This window comes from Heptranchias perlo, chromosome 8 (assembly GCF_035084215.1).
Source record: "Heptranchias perlo isolate sHepPer1 chromosome 8, sHepPer1.hap1, whole genome shotgun sequence".
In the NCBI taxonomy this organism is placed as follows: Eukaryota; Metazoa; Chordata; class Chondrichthyes; order Hexanchiformes; family Hexanchidae; genus Heptranchias; species Heptranchias perlo.
In genome coordinates, this window is record NC_090332.1 from 20,392,592 (window position 1) to 20,411,024 (window position 18,433).

General features: G+C 41.3%; 1 protein-coding gene across 1 annotated transcript in view; it reads left to right on the plus strand.

Moving 5' to 3' along the window:
- The window catches only part of abcg8 (ATP-binding cassette, sub-family G (WHITE), member 8), a 30,964-nt gene that overhangs the window by 838 nt on the left and 11,693 nt on the right, over positions 1–18,433 (plus strand). Inside the window, exons 3-9 of the mRNA XM_067988451.1 lie at positions 3,241–3,397; positions 5,374–5,612; positions 6,992–7,124; positions 10,179–10,448; positions 14,805–14,970; positions 15,595–15,687; positions 15,811–16,010. Of these exons, the coding sequence (XP_067844552.1) occupies positions 3,241–3,397; positions 5,374–5,612; positions 6,992–7,124; positions 10,179–10,448; positions 14,805–14,970; positions 15,595–15,687; positions 15,811–16,010 (1,258 nt within the window). The remainder of the gene's footprint in view (positions 1–3,240; positions 3,398–5,373; positions 5,613–6,991; positions 7,125–10,178; positions 10,449–14,804; positions 14,971–15,594; positions 15,688–15,810; positions 16,011–18,433) is intronic.

Below are 18,433 nucleotides of genomic sequence, written 5' to 3' on the forward strand. Positions count from 1 at the left end.
CTCCAACTCTGCGTTGCAGAATACAGGTAATCAGCCTGTCACTGATACTTGTAGCATGCCTGCTCCTTATTTACTAGACGATACCAATGTCCAAAAATGTTTCAAGTGGGATGCTGGGTATGACATTCCTGTATTCTGTAACATTAGCAAAATAAAGTAGGTATGAGTAAAGGGTGGTAGAATGTCGGAAGAAAACGCCAGTGGATAATTCATCTGGGCTTAGTTAGCGTCCAGCATTCCCACTCCAGAAAAAAATAGTAAATAAGGCCAGCTGCAGAGTCGCATCGAAAAGAGAGTGTTGTATTTTACCCCAGGTCAGAGCTGGAGTTAGTGAACTTAATGAAGAGGGAGATTTTCAAGCAGTGAGAGATGTGAATAGTAGAGAAATTTTCTGACTGAAAGCACAGATGTAGCACCCATTAGTGGGATTCGGTGCAAGTGGTTTCTGTTGCTGTGAGCTCAGCATTTTCAGACGCCTATTTCTACCTTACAACAGTGTCTACACTTCAAAAGTACTTAATCGGCTGTAAAGCACCTTAGGACATCCTGAGGTTGTGAAAGGCGCTATATAAATGTAAGTCTTTCACTTTCATTTTATTTCACTTGTACATAACTATACGATGATACAAGACTGCACCAGACATGCCACTATTGGAGGATATCTCCTCACAATGCCCTTTGATCTACGTGAGCATAGTACAGTGGGCATGTGAGGCTTTGGAATCGATCTGTTATGGCTGCCTGTAATTATTTTGCATCTTAATTCACTGTGACTTTTTTTTTGTTGCTTCTATCAATTTTCCTAAATCACCTGTTTGAAAACAGCACATTTCTGCAAATTGCATTCCCATTTCAATTTGTTTGGAGAAAAACATGTTTTGGTCCCCTTAGCAAAAAGGAGGAAGATTGGAGTCTTTACAGCGTACCTGTACTTCAAAAAGTCTTCGGACAAAAACGTTTAGCCAACATTTTTGTTTGGGGGTGGGAAGAGAGCCGGGTCTCATTTTTACAGTGACACTGTCACATTTAAATGATTTCGATATGATTTACATTAGCATGTTATTGATTTAAACCCAAAAAATTATAAAACACTTTTTAGATCGTTTTATAGTACAGTCATTTATTTTGGTAACCTGCCTGCATATTTCCATTATTATACCAACTCAGTTAAAAGAAAGCTTCAAAAGTGGAATAGTAATAAGTAATATTGATCGTAATAGTATAACATTTATTTGGGACGCTACAGAAATTAATTTAAATGGAGCGCATTTGAATATTAAATGTTAAAATTGCTTTTTCAGTGCTTTATATTTCAATGGTGAAATTGCTGTATTTTATGCACATTTTAAGTATGTAGCATGGAAAATACACAACTGCATATCTAAGCACAAGAATAGTGTATCAGCTGCACACGTAAGCACAAGGATAGTATTTACTTTAGGGATTTAAAACATTCAATGACTTTTAGGATTTTTTCAACAAGACTGCGAGAACAAACCAAAGATAAAAGATAAGCACCAAAAGTAAACCCCAAAACAGGCCGGGTGTGAATTTATTTATTTTGCTTTAAAAGAACTTTTACAGGCAAGGGTAGCATGAGATAAATGAACACACTTCACTCCTGACCTGTTTTTTTTTGTTGACCTGGTTTCTCTTTGTTATTGTCTAGACCAGAATTTTGGAGTCAAGCCTTGAGATAGTAATGCTACTTTCTGATGGCTTTTATGTGGCACTGTAGTGATCCATACATATAATCAATCTCTTGTGGCAATGCAGACGGAGGGTCACAACTAAGTGCCCGAATTACCACGTCAGCAAGGGAAAGGGGTATTGCAATGAACTCCACTTCCCTCCCATCGGCAAGGATTAACATCCTGGGGGAAGGGGAGGCATTCATTCACTCCACAGGGCTCCAACTTTAAATTCAGCAGGAAGTGTCCAGGGAGATCCCAGTCTCAGACACAAAAATAAAGGAAGGCTGTATAATGGGTCAGACTATGGGTCAGACTATTCTCGAGTGGTGACATTGAGAAATGGCCACATTTTATTGGAAAATCAAAGACAGCTGAGGACTAATTTTAAGCAATTTGCCAAATAGTACAGAACTTAAAAGCTTTCCTCCTTGCATTGATGGCCTGTGATGAGGACTGACAGATTCCTGTGCTGTCACCCAGTGGCATTGTTGTAGAACTGCATACTGAGTCTTGGTGCCAAATGACAGTACCTGTGAGAGGTTTTGCCACTAATGTTATGTTACAGCACTTTTAACGTTGTAAACAGCTATCACAACATCACCTACAGATGTAACGAATACTTTTAAAATAGATTTTTTTCATAGACAGAGCCTGACATAGGAGGTTTCAATCCATTTGGAAATAGAATGTTGTGACCCACTTAATGATTTTAATACTTAATGGATATCTTTAAAAAATCATGATTTATAAAATTGTAAAAATAGATCATGGTTCTGGACAACACTGGGTAAACATTAAAGCTGTATTTTTAGCAATGCCTTATGTCAAAATTTAAGCGTACAGCTCCAATAAAGCTGCATTGTAAGTAAAATTAAAAAGTAGCAATTTATTGTTGCCAATTTTATCCTTTCATTTTCTGAAGATACAGCTTAAAGCTGGAGTACAGTTCCACAGTGCCATTAGCCCTTCAGCATGTTACCCAAGTGGCCATTCTTCATGTACGCCCCTAAGCAATCACTTTTGGCAGGCTATTTGGCTGTGATGGGCATTGCTGCTACATCCAATCCTGTCCTCTCCTAAAGGTACTGATTCAAGAAGGTGTATAGTTCCACAGTGCCTCCAGTACCTCACCCAATCTTCATGTATGAAGCTAGGCCATGACTGACTATTTGAATGAGGAGGACATCCTAGTCAAACTCAATCCAGTCTGATCCGGTGTCAAACACACAAACTTTCCAATGAGAGTTAAATGACAGTGACCAGGGCCTCACTGTCCCTTAATCCAGGGGCAGTAAGGCCAACTGTAGCAACTCCACCACCACCCCACCCAAGATCAGCTAACTCAGCACGAATCTCGGATCTTCCCAGTCCACCTAATTCAGTATCACACCATGCAGTGCATTTACCCACTGAGCCATTTGGGGCGTCTGATGTGCTTTTAAGCAAAAGGTGCTGTGTAGAAATTATTAGCTTCTTCTATGAGACAAGTTTTCTTAAGACCTTTATTGGCACGCTTTAATATGTATTTCTTGCCTACCAAATGCAGGTAAATACTACAGCACAGATCCCCTGGTATGAAAAGCTGGCAGAATTACAAATGCCATGGGAATGGAACTCAAGTCCAGATGGACAGATAATAGCTCTGAAGAATCTAAATCTTAAAGTCAGAAGTGGGCAGATGTTGGCTGTTATAGGGAGTTCTGGTAAGAATCATTCAAATTAGTGTTCTCTTTATTGGATAAATTTTCTGATTGTGTACTCCTAGTGCATATATTAATTTATGAATGGAAAATTATATGTTGGGCACGTGCAATTTCTGGCTGTGAGCTCTGGTGAGGGGAAGGGGCAGAAGGGGAGGGCTGAGCCTCAGCACTGGCAGTGTGTCATAAGGAAATCTATACTATATTTATATATATACAAATTTATGTACTTAGCACTGAAATTCCTCTTTTAATGAAAAACAAGACAATGCCACTCTTTCTGAGTTTGTAACAAGCTATTAACTAAATCACAGAGACACACGACTTTGAAACAAACGACTTCTGAGAATTTGATTTTTGTTAACATGTCATTTATAACAGAGAAAATTGAGTATTCTGTCTTTTTTATTCAAAGACTAATTTCATCCTCTCCACCAATGCCCCCCCCCCCACCTCCTCCCAATGACTCCTCTTAACATTGTCATGGAGCTACCTTGGTGGCTTAATGCATAAATGCAATGCAGAACATGTTACTGAACTATACAGCCCATGCTGGTCTGGTCAATGCTGAGTTTGCTGAATTAGGTGATTTCAGCTGATGCAGCAGTAGGGCTACTACAATTGGTCTCAGTGTTCTAGGCATTGGGAGAGAGAAAAAATCAACTGGGGTTCCCACTCCTGATTTCTGCCCAGTGACCCCTTGTGGAAACTGAGCCTGGATGAGAACATTATTGGGCTTGGCTTTGATGCCCTCAATGGTTGAATAGCCTGCCAATGCTTACAGTCTGGATTAACAAGTGAAGAATTGCCACTTTGTTAAGATACTGGAGGGCTGTCAATGCCTGAGGAACTCTAGTCCAAGTTGAGTCATTGTCTTCAAGAAAAAAATAACATTAGGTTACACCCTTCAGATAATGTTGGACACAGATTTTAAAAATATGGAACCAATAATTGAAATATGGAAAACTTGACTTTTATTGCATGTGGCATTTTGAATAGTGTCAATTCTCTGAAGGTAGTATCTTTTATTTTAAATGTATTCACTAACATAACAATGGACTTTCCCTGACTCAGATTTTTCAATGACAGCAGTGTATGCCAGAATTTCTAATTACATTAAAGAGCTAAAGCTCTTTATCTAGAGCCATCTAGAGCTCTCCAAGTGGTTCAGTTAACAAGTGCACGTCTCAATTTGGAGCTGAGCTATATAGATCAGTGGTTTCAAACTTCTGCTGATGTTAATGCACTCCCAGTGGCCCCCTGCAAACATTGATACACTCTTAGTTATCCCCTTAAAATGCTGATACAGTACCGGGGTCCCCTGTCCTAACCTTCAATAGATGTTAGCTATCCAAAGGAAAGCATTGCCAAAAGCCTGTTGTATTAGTCTATAGCAACAGAGATAATGCCAGAAAATTGATGGCAGACAGACCAAAATCTGATCCTTTCAAGGACCCTGGTATCCTCTTGGGAACTCTCTACAGTCTGGGAACCCAGTTGAAAGCCTGTGATGTAGGCCAGAAAGGTTCCTGACTCAATCCCTGGTGGGCAGCAATGGGCACCACAATTCAGATCTCCTCATTTTATTTAGCACTCAGTATCAGCATCAAATAGTCTGAGTTCAGATCAGGGGTTCTGATTCTGAAAATGGCCGCAAAGAAAGTGGAACAAATATGTATGGTCCAGCACGGATAATCCTTCATATCAATGAGCACTAATTATCTCTCCCTGCTCAAAGGAAGAAACAAAAAAAAATTGTGAGTAAATATACCTTTCAGCTCCCTAGAATTCTATCTCCAGTAGGCACTGCCTCATGCTGGCCACCGATCAAATTTGTGAGTCTTCCCAATTTCAATGGCTCACCTCCACACTGGGGTGTGGTGTTATGAACTGAGCCATCAGAGCAGGCCTTGGAAATAGGTCTTTAAAATACAATTAAATGATATTTGAATTATTTTTCTTAATTTATGAATAAACAGGGAGTGGAAAGACATCTTTACTTGACATCATCACCTGCAGAGATGAAGGAGGAAAAGTCAAATCTGGCAAAATATTGATCAATGAAAAACCAATCAACAGGCAGCTGGTTAAAAAGTGTATTGCACACGTGCGACAGGATGACCGATTATTACCCAACCTCACTGTAAGAGAAACATTAACATTTGTTGCAAAGTTGCGTCTTCCAAAAGACTTCTCAGAAAAACAAAGAAACAAAAGGGTAAGAATCAAAGAAGTTTATAGCACAGAAGGAGGCCATTGGCCCATCATGTCTATGCCAGCTCTTTGCTAGAACAAACCAAAAATAATCCACTGCCCTGCCCTGTCCCCGTAGTTCTGTATCTTCCGCTGCCAGAGATTATTTTCTTACTAAGCTCCCACAATGGCTTACTGTGTAAATACAGTGCCTGGTATGGAACTGAGAGTCATACAGACCAGGAAGGTCTCAGGTTCAGTCCCTGGTCTGTGCTGTGTCAATTGATTTCCATCATGGACATAGAAGAAACATTATACAGTGTCCCTGCCTAGGGAGGGAAAAAATATCAGCCAGGATTCCTGTTTCTAATTGCTATAGTGACCCCTGTGGAAAAGTACATATGCATAGATACCAGGTGACAACAAAATCAGGCTTGGCTGTGATGCTCATGAAAGTTAAATAGCCAGCTAACACTTACGTTTAAAGCTCACACGCAATGAATGGTCACTTGGGTGAGTTACCAGAGGGGTCACATATAGGCCAGACTGGTTTCCTTCCCTATAGGGCATTGGTGAACCTGTGGCATTTTTGCAACAATCCAAGAACTTCATGGACACTTTTACTGATACCAACTTTTTATTTTCAGATTTTTTAAAAATAAAATTCAAATTCTCAAACTGTCATGGTGGGATTTGAACTCATGTTCTCTGGATTATTAATCCAGGCCTCTGGATTACAAATCCAGTAACATAACCAATACCATACCCCGTTATATATTTTTTTCAATGTTTGTATTTGTCTTATAACCAATTATATTCAATTAACCTCCCCTGTGTGCAGCTTTTTCTTTTTGTTCAATGCGAGGGATGTTACTGCTGGAAAATTAAACATTTTCCCATTTCACACATTCAAGTGTCAAGATTGACCATTTCCAGGTTTGGTGTAGTGCAGGTCAGATACTCCACTCTGTGCCAATCCAATATGCCTTTGTCCCAAACCTAGTGAAGCACCCCCTACTTCAGCACTCTGACATTTTTCATTTCCTACGTCAGCCATCCTTATCACTGCTCTAGTTAGATCACAACTCTTGTCCACGTTAGTGCCAAATTAGGGGTAGTTTAATGCCACGAGACAGCCCATTTTACATAGAACTGTTACAGTCAGTTAAGAGAGAGGATTATCATCCCATCAGTCTGGGCTGATTCCCAAAGGTTCTCATCACCTGTAAACTGGGATTGCACAAAGTTCCAAGTATATAATTTTTTAATCATAAATAGAAAATTTCTGTTTTTAAATGTAATAATTGTTTTGACTTTATGATTAAATTAGGAACAGACAGAAATAATCAACACAATACTAGGGCAACAGATATCATTTTAGACTTGCTTCTTGATGTTTTTCAGATAGAGGATGTTATAGCAGAACTCAGACTAAGACAATGTGCTAACACTAGAGTTGGGAATTACTTTACCCGGGGAGTCTCTGGAGGTGAGAGACGACGGGTAAGCATTGGAGTGCAGCTTCTGTGGAATCCTGGTAAGCAGCAGTTGGTTATTTATCTCTCTTCTAATATTATGTTTTTCTCTCCAAAAAGTGCTGTGTTATGCATCAGAAGCCATTTGCTACCTCCCCAAGTAGTCATTGTTCACAAGTGAGCTTAGACAGTGAATGTTGGAAAGCTGTTCATCCACATTGGGTAGTAATTAAGTGGCTTTCTTAATCCAGTGGCACAGCCAACTCAGCACAAACTGGAGATCAAAGGTAGGACCTCTTGGGTCTGTATGGCCTAGTACCACACCAGATGGTGTGTTTACCAACTGCAGCTCTTAGCAGCTGCTTACGGAGCAATATTGGCAAAGTCTATCAATTAGCTGCCTTTTTGGCAGTGGAAAAGTGGATGCTGCAAAGGACCCTAAAGAGGGGGCAGAAAATCATTTTTTTTTAAATACTGAAGGAGAACCTGGCATGAATGCCATTTTAACACTCGCTTAGACTCTGCTTACACTAGGATGAATTTATTAATGAAAACTTGATATAAATGACTAGGGTCATAAGTATCTGTAGTGACATTGATTACAGCTACGTCTTATACCACATGTAATGATGCCATTTCCTGCATATATTTCACTGTGGAGGGGAGTGAGGTGACCAGAACCATTGTACATCCACACAGCTCTGACTTAGGAACTTGGGGGGGTAAAGTACAGAACAGAAAAAAGACTCTGTAGTCCATTTGGCAGGTCCCAAAAACCAATATACCTCAATTGCCTATTCCTTCAAATATCTATACAATTCTCCCTTAAATTTTTCCATACCTGCCTCCATTGCCTTGTCTGGCAGTTCATTCCACATATTCACCACCCTCTATGTGAAATAGTTAAATTTAAACAGTCTGTGCACCTTCCCTCTTTAAGCTTGGATCTAACGTGCCCTTGTTCTGGAGTTTGTGACAATCTCAAACATACTATCAGGATTCAATTCAACTATTCTTTTAAGAATTTTGAATACCAGAATTGTACACAGAATTCCATGTGTGGTCATACCAGTACCAAGTACAGATTCAGTATCAACTTCTGGGACTTATGCACCATCCCTCTAACTCTACAATCCAAGATCCAGTTAGTTTTCCTTACTGCTGCCACACACTGCACTGTTTGTTTCAATGAACAATCCACCAATACCCTCAAATCCCTATCCTGTGTTTTATCTTGTAGCCTAGAGCCATTTAGTTTATATTTCTAATGTTTCCTTAACTTCTCTAGTCTTATTATCTTGCATTTGATCACAGTAAATGCCATTTGCCACTCATCCATCTGGGTTGAGTGCCTTCTTATCCTTTAAACTGCCTAGCCTGACCTTCAGCCTATCAGCGACTGCCTTATCTAAAATTTCTATTTCCTTTAGTACTCCTCTGTTTCCTCCCTTCAACCCCTCCCCCGCACAAAAAAAAATTCAACTTCCATAATGGGGAGATTGCCCATGGTGATCTCTATGAGCACAGAAAATAAAAATTAATTTGGCATTTTTAATATCCTACGGTTACTTGATTTAATGTAACCTTTGGGATCTTTCAACGTCCCGCCATTTCCTTTTTCCACCAGCTTCTGCAAATATATTTATAGAAATGCTTGACTTTTTAAAAATATTTCCTGCTGGTCTAATTTCATTTTCTATTTTTGCTTTCCTGAACAGTTTCTTAACCCCCTTTACTTTGCTTTTATATTCATCTTGCTCCACTGTGCTAGTCGTAGCTTTAGAACAAGCTATTTTCTGCCCTAATTCCTCACATTACTTCCATTGTTCATCAATTTAGTGTAAAAAATAATATTTACATCTAACTTCAATTATTTTCTTATTTTTAATTACTTGCCTGATGTGATATAAACAGAATAGATGTTGATGTTCTGTAACATACCAATTATATCCCTCTCATGACACTAATCATTACTTACTCATGAATTCATTATTCTCCAGTTATTAGGTCAGGGCATTCATGGGATGTATACCAAATCCCACAGCTATTCATCCTTTATGCTCTATATCTTCCACTTAAATTGATCAAATTTGATGAATGATACTGTACTAATGATACTGTTTAACTGTGAAATCTAGTTCTTATTTCAGAGAATTCTGACTTTGGGAAAAGTCAAAATAGAAACCTTTTGGAGGGTTCAACTACCAGGGAATACAAACTAAAAATTAAGAAGTTAGAAGTAAGAAGGAGATTAGGTAGAACTTTTACACATAAATGACAACAGACGTGTGGAATAAGTTACAAGACACAGCCATTAAAGCAAACAGTATAAATAAGTGCTAGAAGCAGTTGGGTATGTACCAGGAAAGCGAATATATTGAGGGATATGATAAGAAGAACAATAGACGGGCTTTATCTATCAAAAATAAATGGCTTGTTGGGCCTACTAGCCTTTTCCTGTTCCTAAAAACTCTTGCGTTCTTTATAGTTTATGTATAAAAAGTCAAGTTTATGTATGAAAAGATCCCATTCAGCCTATCAAGCCAATTCTTTCCATAGACTGTATATAATTGGGGAGTCTACTCAATCCAGTCAAACATCAGAAGATAAAGCCTTGTAAAGTTTCCCCCTATGACACCCTAAGGTAATAAATTTATGATCAGTCTAATCTTACAACATACATTAATCAGCTTTGACCAAATGCACTCCACTGATGTTCATGTTCCATTGAATTTTTGAACATACATTTGTACTTAGCCTTGCAACCTTCAAATGCATTCCTATGCAGATATATTTATCTACTGTTTTTAATGTCTGCATATACACAAAAGAATATTTCTTCTATTAAATAGCCTTGTTAATTATATATTTGGGTCGTCTTGGTCTCTGATCAGAGTCTAAGTTAAATAGTCTGCTAATGTCTATATTATCCATACATCATTTTAATGAGTTGGATCATGTCCTCTCTAACTCTACAGACATCCAGTGATATCAAAGCTATTGTGAAATTATTGGGTTCAAGGAAGAAGTCCAATGGCACCCACCCAAATAAGCCATTCTTTTGATAACCTGTCATCATTGATAAATATAAGCTAAAGAAATATTTTTTGTTCCAGGTATTTTAATATTAGATGAACCCACCTCTGGACTTGATAGTTTTACAGCACACAATTTGGTGATGACTCTCTCAAGACTTGCCAGAGGAAATCGATTGATCCTAATGTCAATCCATCAGCCACGGTCAGACATATTTCACTTGTTCGATCTGGTTGTTCTGCTTTCTTCAGGAGTAACAACATATTGTGGAACAGCTAAGGATATGATTCCGTATTTTACCTCAATAGGATATCCTTGTCCAAAGTACTGCAATCCTTGTGATTTTTATGGTGAGTATTGAACATGCTGAGAATGGCTCTCAGTGGTAATGCAAGACATAAGGTTGAAGTCACTCTGATCTGATCTTACTATGATTATCTACTTTTCTTCAATTGTATCATTAGCCCTTTAACTTTGATAGAGAATAAGACCCTTTACAATGTTTAGTATTTCTGAAATATTCCCAGTATTACTCTTAATCATACAGTTTTTAATCATAATCTTGCTTGTCCCACAAGCACTTGCATTCTGCCAGAGCTTGTATTAGGAATAAAAAGAGAAGATTCTGAAAATGCTCATTCGCTTAGTCAACATCTAAAAGAGAAAAATGGTTAACGTTTCAGGTTTGACTCTTGATCAGAACTTCAGCATGACTCATTTCTAATATTCACAGCTCTTTTTATCTCTTTTAAACAAATAGCTGTCCAAATAAATCTTAGCAACCTTATTAATAATCAGACATTCCATCTAGTCCTTACTTTTCAGAAAGGAAAACATTTCAGAAATTTGAGATAATGGGGCTGAATTTAATTTGAGGGGCACAATGGATGGTCGTTGGACAGAGTGCACCTGCCACCTGCCCATTGTTACCATGGTGAGGCCTGAGCAATTCTGAGGCCATGGCCTCATTTATGTACCAAACCAGTTCTTTGAGACAGCTCACCAGTTGCGGATGGCAGTGAATTGGCTGGCGCCTATACCGTCAGAGCTTTAGGGGGAGGAGCCAATCCCAGGCGGTCCTTGCACAGGCCGGCAGTGGGCCGGGGTTCTTCTATGGATCCAAGAGGAGCAGGTGTGCTTCTCCTGACCTCACAAAGCCAAAGGTTAAAAAAAATCTTCGGCTGTTTTCTGAGTGGCCTCCAGTGGTCCCTTTAAAGACTGCTAGTTAGGCTGTTCAATGCCAGTACAAATGGGTGGAGCGTGCACAGCACACACTTAGCCCATTTATTCTTCAAAATTGGAATTGGGGTCCTATTTGCGTTATACGACCCAATTTGCATATTACAAGTGGCTTCCCACCTGACACAGGCAGGGCGTCCGGTCGCCCACCTCAGCTCCCTACCTAAGATGGTGGTGGCTGGAGCACCAGCGAAAAAGGGGTGGTATGTGTTATGTGAGCCATTGCCATTTTCAGGTGCTACTGGCCCATTTAAATTTGATGGAGGCACTCAGGATTGGCCCCAATTAGTTTATTAAAGGAAAACATAATTGAGACATTTATCAGAGATGTGAATTATAGACAAATAAAAAAAAATCAGTATCTGTCACGGATACAAATTGTTAAAGCGCCACAATGTACCTGTCCTCAAAATTATTGTTTTCGTATCTTCTCACTCTTCCTTGGAGAATAGTGTGAAGTAGTGGAAGAGTTTGCAGGCTGATTAACAATCTGACAGGCTGCGACGTGATGCTCCTTCCATAGTCATAACCATCATTATACCAGCCAATAGGGTGGTTAAGTCTTATACGACTGGAGGGTTTTATGGGCTCCCAAAACCCATGTGATGAGGGTGGCTATTCACGCCCATGAGCATCCCTGCTGGATATCCACCCAGAATTCAAAGCTGGAGCTCTGCTCTCCACTTGCTAGCACAGTTCGAACCCTGCACCTTCTGACAGAGGCATGCTACCATTAAGCCAAAGGCCTGCTCCACCAAATGAGATATGCTACAACAACAATCTTTCCAGCAATTCAAAGTCCAGCAGTTTGTGGATTTTTCTCTAACTTGCTGGCCAAAATATTCCAGAAAGGCTGCTAGTAAATCAGATTCTGCAACCTTCTGGAGCACAAAAATCCATATGCTGCTGGCTCTTTTCTTTTGTGGCTGGGTTCCTGCTGGAGATGTGTCTCAATTCTGACCCTGTCGTTTCTGCCAGGGTCAGACTAATTTGAATGTTGTTAATGGGCTCCTACCGGTATTTCTGGGGCGCCTGATTGCCAGCCTTAGGAAGGGGTAAAGGAAAATACCATGGCAACGTAATAAATAGTGAGGAGGACTTGGATAGGCTGGTGAAATGGGCAGACTGGTGGCAGATGCAATTTAATGCGGAGAAGTGTGAAGGGATGTACTTTGGGAAGAAAAACATGGAGAGGCAGTGTAATCTAAATGGTACTACTTTGAGGGGGTGCAAGAGCAGAGGGACTTGGGGGTACATATTCACAAATCTTTGAAGGTGGCAGGGCAAGTTGATAAGGTGGTTAAGGAAGCATATGGGATACTTGGCTTTGTAAATAGGGGCATTGAATACAAAAACCAGGAAGTCATGATAAACCTTTACAAATTACTGGTTGGGCCTCAGTTGGAGTATTATGTACAATTCTGGGTACCACACTTTAGGAAGGACGTCAAGACCTTGGAGAAGATAATGAGGAGGTTTACCAGGATGATATGATGGATGAGGGACTTCATCCATCATATTCGAGAAGCTGGGATTGTTTTCCTTAGAATTAGAGAAGGTTAAGGGGAGATTTAATAGAGGTGTTCAAAATCATGAGGGGTTTTGATAGAGCAAGTAGGGAGAAACTGTTTTCTTTGGCAAGTGGGTCAGTAACCAGAGGTCATAGATTTAAAATAATTGGCAAAAGATCTAGAGGAGAAATTAGGAGAATTTTTTTCATACAGAGGGATGTGAAGATCTGGAATGCACTACCTGAAAGGGTGGTGGAAGCAGATTCCATAAGAACTTTCAAAAGGCAATTGGACTTGAAGAGGACTAATTTACAGGGTAATGGAGAAAAAGCTGGGGTGTGGGTCTAAATTGGACAGGTCTTTCAAAGAGCCAGCACAGGCCCGACGGGCCAAATGGCCTCCTTCTGCGCTGTAAGATTATATACCTGCGGCTCCTGCTGTTGTTGCTGGCTAAAGAAAAAAATTGAGGCAACTCTGTCATCTTAGATCCCTCTTCTGTCTCCTTAATAAGGTTGGATTCCCAGAACCAGAGTGGCATTTCTGACGCCCAGAGTTGCTAAGGCATTAATGACAGGAAATACATTGGATGGCATTTACCCATCATTAACCTATAATTTACATACGGCCTCCCGTAGATGTATTCAATGACCAACTTCAATTTTCAATGAAATATCTCAGAAGTGGTGCCAGGTATCAGAGAACTGGTGGAAAGTTTCCTTGTATAATTCCCACTCCTGTCCATCCTGAAACTGAAGAGATCGCGGGTAAAAAATGGAGGAAAATCTGGTCCCTTATGTCAGGTGGTACTGTTTTTTCATTTCTGCTACATGATGTCCATTAACCCCGTGATTAGGTTAATATCTCCTCACCCACCCTTTTGTGTGATTCCTGCTCTCTTGAAGACAATACCCCAACAAGAACTCACACATGAAGAATAGCAACTTGAATGAGATCTTGGAGGGCTATTGACACCCGTGGAACCATACTGAAGCACAAGCCAGCTCCTTCACGAAAAGAAGGGAAAAACTGGAGGGGAAAGAAAAGAAAACAAATACATTAAAGAAAAAAAAGTTTAAAAATCCCATTGAAAATATCTTGCGTGACATGGTAAATATCTCCTTTTCTGATCCTGTCACCTAATCATGACTCACAAGTGAGTTATCTGGACTGTCATGATTATTTATCATATGACACTGCTAATCATGAAAAATGTTCTTTGAACCTTCTGGTGAAACAAAATAGATTTATATTTATAGCATTCTAAATTGCTAGCTTATAATTTAGGTAACTGCAGGTATTTACAGAGAAGGTTACTTCTATGTTGAACAGTCTACAGTCAAAGACACCTTGTCATTAGCCAGTCTGTGAATCAGCATTTATGGAATGCCCTTCATTATCTAATCCATCAATCAACATTTAAAGAGATTGCATTTTTCTTCAAACCATTAGTCAGCATTTAAGGGCATCCTGCCATTAGACAGTTGTCATTATTTAACGATATTCCATCATTATTCAGCCTGTCAATCTTCATTCAAGGACCTCCTATCATTATCCTTGTTACAGCAGCATTGTGCAGGCCTGTCGCATCACATTATTAGCATTTAAAAGTAGTACTTACTTTGATGTATGTACCACTTAAAAATAACACAGCTCTATTTGTTTAAATGAGCTTGAGTTTGTATCACTCTTACTCACAACTGTCACTCTTAATGTTTCCTCAATTTTGATAGCCCTGAATAGGTGTGAGTGCAAAGGGTTTATATTGGTATTAGAGAACAGCGTGCAAGTGGCAAGGCAGTAGAAAAGTGGGAATAGTGGAAAAAATAACAGTAGGAATATAATATTGTTGGAAAGTAGTTTCTTTTCACAACCCAGGCTCTAGTTCTGCTTTCAACTGTTGGTAGTATTTTGAACTATCGATAGTGACTCTCAAAAGCATCTCGTTGCCTTTTACAGTTGACCTAACCAGCATTGATAGGCGTTCCAAAGAGCAGGAAGCACAGACACAGAATAAAGCAAACACACTTGCTTCTATATTTTGGGAAAAGATCAAAGACACTGATGATTACACTTGGAAGCCTAATGCTTGCAACATCTGTCCAAATATGAGCAGCGACACAAGGTAATACGATGAAGTGAAACTTTGGTACTGTAGCGGAATCTAACACTATCTGTGTTAGATTCCATGGGAAGGCTCTCACAAATGGCAGGAGGTGGTGAATTGAAAGAAGGAAAAATAGAAAACTCAGTTTGTTAACTTTTTTGAGTGATATGATTGGGACTTTTTTGTGAAATAGTAAATACACTGTGTATGTTTGTGAATGTTTTAAATGTTTTTGGTTTTTAGTGAATGTGAAATTTGAGCTAGCCAACAAGTTTTGTGACCTACTGACACATAAAAGACGTGTCAAACACAAAACCTTTAACTTTATAATTTTTAAATTAAAGTAAATCTGTTATTCCTCAGTTGTATTGATTTTACTATGTCATGTGGTTCATGAATTGTTTATGGAATTATTATGCAAATGTTTTGATAATGTGGTCATTTTTAAAAATACCAATCTGTGGACATTGCACATTGGGCAAAAGTGAATTAATTCATTTCAAACACAATTTCTGAAGACACTAGAGATATTGCAGTTTTATGATAATAAACATGTAGAAATATTTAAATGTAACATCTTAAATCAAATGCTTTAAACTTGCTGCTCATGTATTTTTCAACCTCATTTCAAAATTTCTCCAGTGCCTCTTCGACTTCTGACGAGATTATTAACATTAAATCAGAAACCATGGACAAGCTAGCTGGGCAATTGAAACAGTTTTCTGTCTTATTACGGTAAAACACTTTTTTAAAAACTGTTAGTTTAGAATTGCATTTCTTTATGAAAAATATACACACTGTCATCTAAAATGCAAAATTAGTGCCATTTGAACCGAGATACTTTTTGTTTTGTACCAGGCGACAGGTTTCTAATGATTTCAGAGATTTGCCAACATTGGCTATCCATGGATTTGAGGCACTCTTGATGTCTTTATTAATTGGGTTTTTATACTATAGCCAAAGTGGCAAAGAATTATCCATCCAGGACACCGTGGCATTGTTATACATGATTGGAGCTCTGACCCCGTTTGCAGTTGTTTTAGATGTTATCGCTAAATGTAAGCTGTTCTTATTTTCTTTTATTTCAAAAGTTTTATTACAAGATATTACTTCCATGAGCAATTGGTACTAAACATCTATCTGTATAAAAGTTTTGAAAGGATCTATTGGACTTCAGACATCATGGGCTCGATTTTAGCGTCGGGTTTCCTGCGGGTTTCCAGCGGGGGAGCCCCGAAAATCCCGATATCCAGTCACGTGACCGGATCGCGCCGAGATCCCGGCCACTTCCGGGTGCCGCGCTGACGTGCGGGGCTGCGTGCGCAGGCCCCGCTGGTGGGAATCCCGCAGGCAATTAAAGCCAGCGGGGTTCCACTTGAGTGTACTTACCTTGCTTGTTGAGGTCATTAAATGAGCTGAAGCAGCTGTCAAAACAGGAAGTGTAGGATTTTAGCTTCAAGGCAGTGAGTTTCACACACTGGGGGAAACAGTCTCCCTTCAACCGGTCGTGTTCCAGCCAGCAGCCTGTGGCAGCTGCCAAGGTGCACTCCACAGCGGGTGGGAGAGCCCTCACCCACGCAGGAGGCCACCGCATCACGTAGGGCAACCCCTGCCCTCCACCACCCCCCGCCAAGCCAGAGGACAGACCGACGTGAAACCGCAGCCCTAGTGCGAGGAACCACCTACCTACCCTGCACAACCCCTCAGACCAACACCTGCCAGATGGGTGGTGCGTTGACATCCTCGGAGGACGAACAGCATGACCAGCCCCAGCAGCCTCGCAGTCCACGCCGTCCGCCTCGGAGACGTGGAGCCCCCCAACACGGTGCTGTGGCACACCCACCTGCACAGCAGGAGGGAGGGCTACCGCAGAGAGAGACGCGTCGCAGAGGGCACTGCCCTCCGCACAGGGTCCACAGACCGAGGCGCAGCTCCCCGGACCTCTCTAAGCAGCAGTGCACACGGAGGCGCAGATTCACTCGACATGTAGTCGTGGAGATCTGCAGGCTCTTTCATGCCGAGCTGCTCCTGGCTGGCCCCAGCACCATCTGCTTACCTGTCGCTGTCAAAGTCACCACTGCCCTCCACAACTTCTCCTCCGCATCCTTCCAGGGTGCAGCCGGGTACACCGCCGATGTCTCTCAGTCGTCTGCGCGGAAGAGCCCTGCAAATACACCTGCACCTACTCTGCAGTAACACAATGGGTGGCATCAGTGGTGGGTCCTCATAGTGATACCCAGGAGCGGGCATTATTGGACACAACAGACAGGATTCGCGGAGACATGGCAGTGGTGGTGCCAATATAATGTGTGATGTTTGTTGCTCTGAAATTCAATATAGGTAACACCCATGGCAAACCCTCAGACACCCTTGTGCATCCCCTTCATGCTCACGACACGTTTGCCGTACGCTGCCTACTGCACATATGAGATGCATGCCCTGTGGCTGCAGCACAGGTGGTGGCAGGTTGAGTGAGGCTGGACGTGAGAGAGATGCACGAGAGGGTGAGTATGGGATAGAGCCATGAGATTGTATGAGGATTGGGTTGCATGTTAGTGGCGGGTGAGTACTGGCGAGGTGAGTAGGTGCAGGTAAGATGAGGATGGGGTTTGAGTGGGTATGAGGGGTGATGTGACAGAGTAGTGTTGGCGGTGCCGAAGGAGATGTGGGGTGGGGGCAGTGTTGTGGCAGACGGAGTGTAGGGGAAAGACTACGTGTTCTCATTGTGGCTGACCTACTGAGGTCATTGGAGCGCCTCCTGCACTGTATGCAGGTGGGCGATATGTTGGTGGTGCAGGTGACCCCCTCTGCCACCTCGAGCCGGGTGGAAGATCTCTGTCCTCCCCCTCCTCCTCACCCCATCTGATGATACCTGGGGTGAGGCATCATTAAACTGGGAGCAGCCTTCCCCCTGGGCTGCTCCATGCTGTAATTTGTTCCATTGGTTGCAGCATCTGTCAGTGGAGGACTGCCCCTTTAAGTAGAGAGCCTCCAGCTGACAGATCGTACTGCGCCTGCGCAGCCCGCCCGACGCGCAGACCAGCAGCGCGGAGCCCGGAGGAGCAGGTAAGTGATTCCAATTAGTGGATTGCCTGCTACGATCGCGCGGGCAACCCACTAATTTCACCGGGCGCGGAGGCCACGCACCCGAAACCCAACCCGCCGGAAACCCGCAGGCCTGCTAAAATCAGGCCCCATATTTCAGTGTGTTAAAAGTTATAGAATCATAGAATCATAGAAGTTACAACATGGAAACAGGCCCTTCGGCCCAACATGTCCATGTCGCCCAGTTTATACCACTAAGCCAGTCCCAATTGCCTGCACTTGGCCCATATCCCTCTATACCCATCTTACCCATGTAACTGTCCAAATGCTTTAGTATCCTTAGTATCCATCCTATCTGTGCCCCTCATATAAATGCTTTATATGAGGGGCACAGATAGGATGGATACTAAGGAGCTTTTTCCCTTCGTTGAGGGTT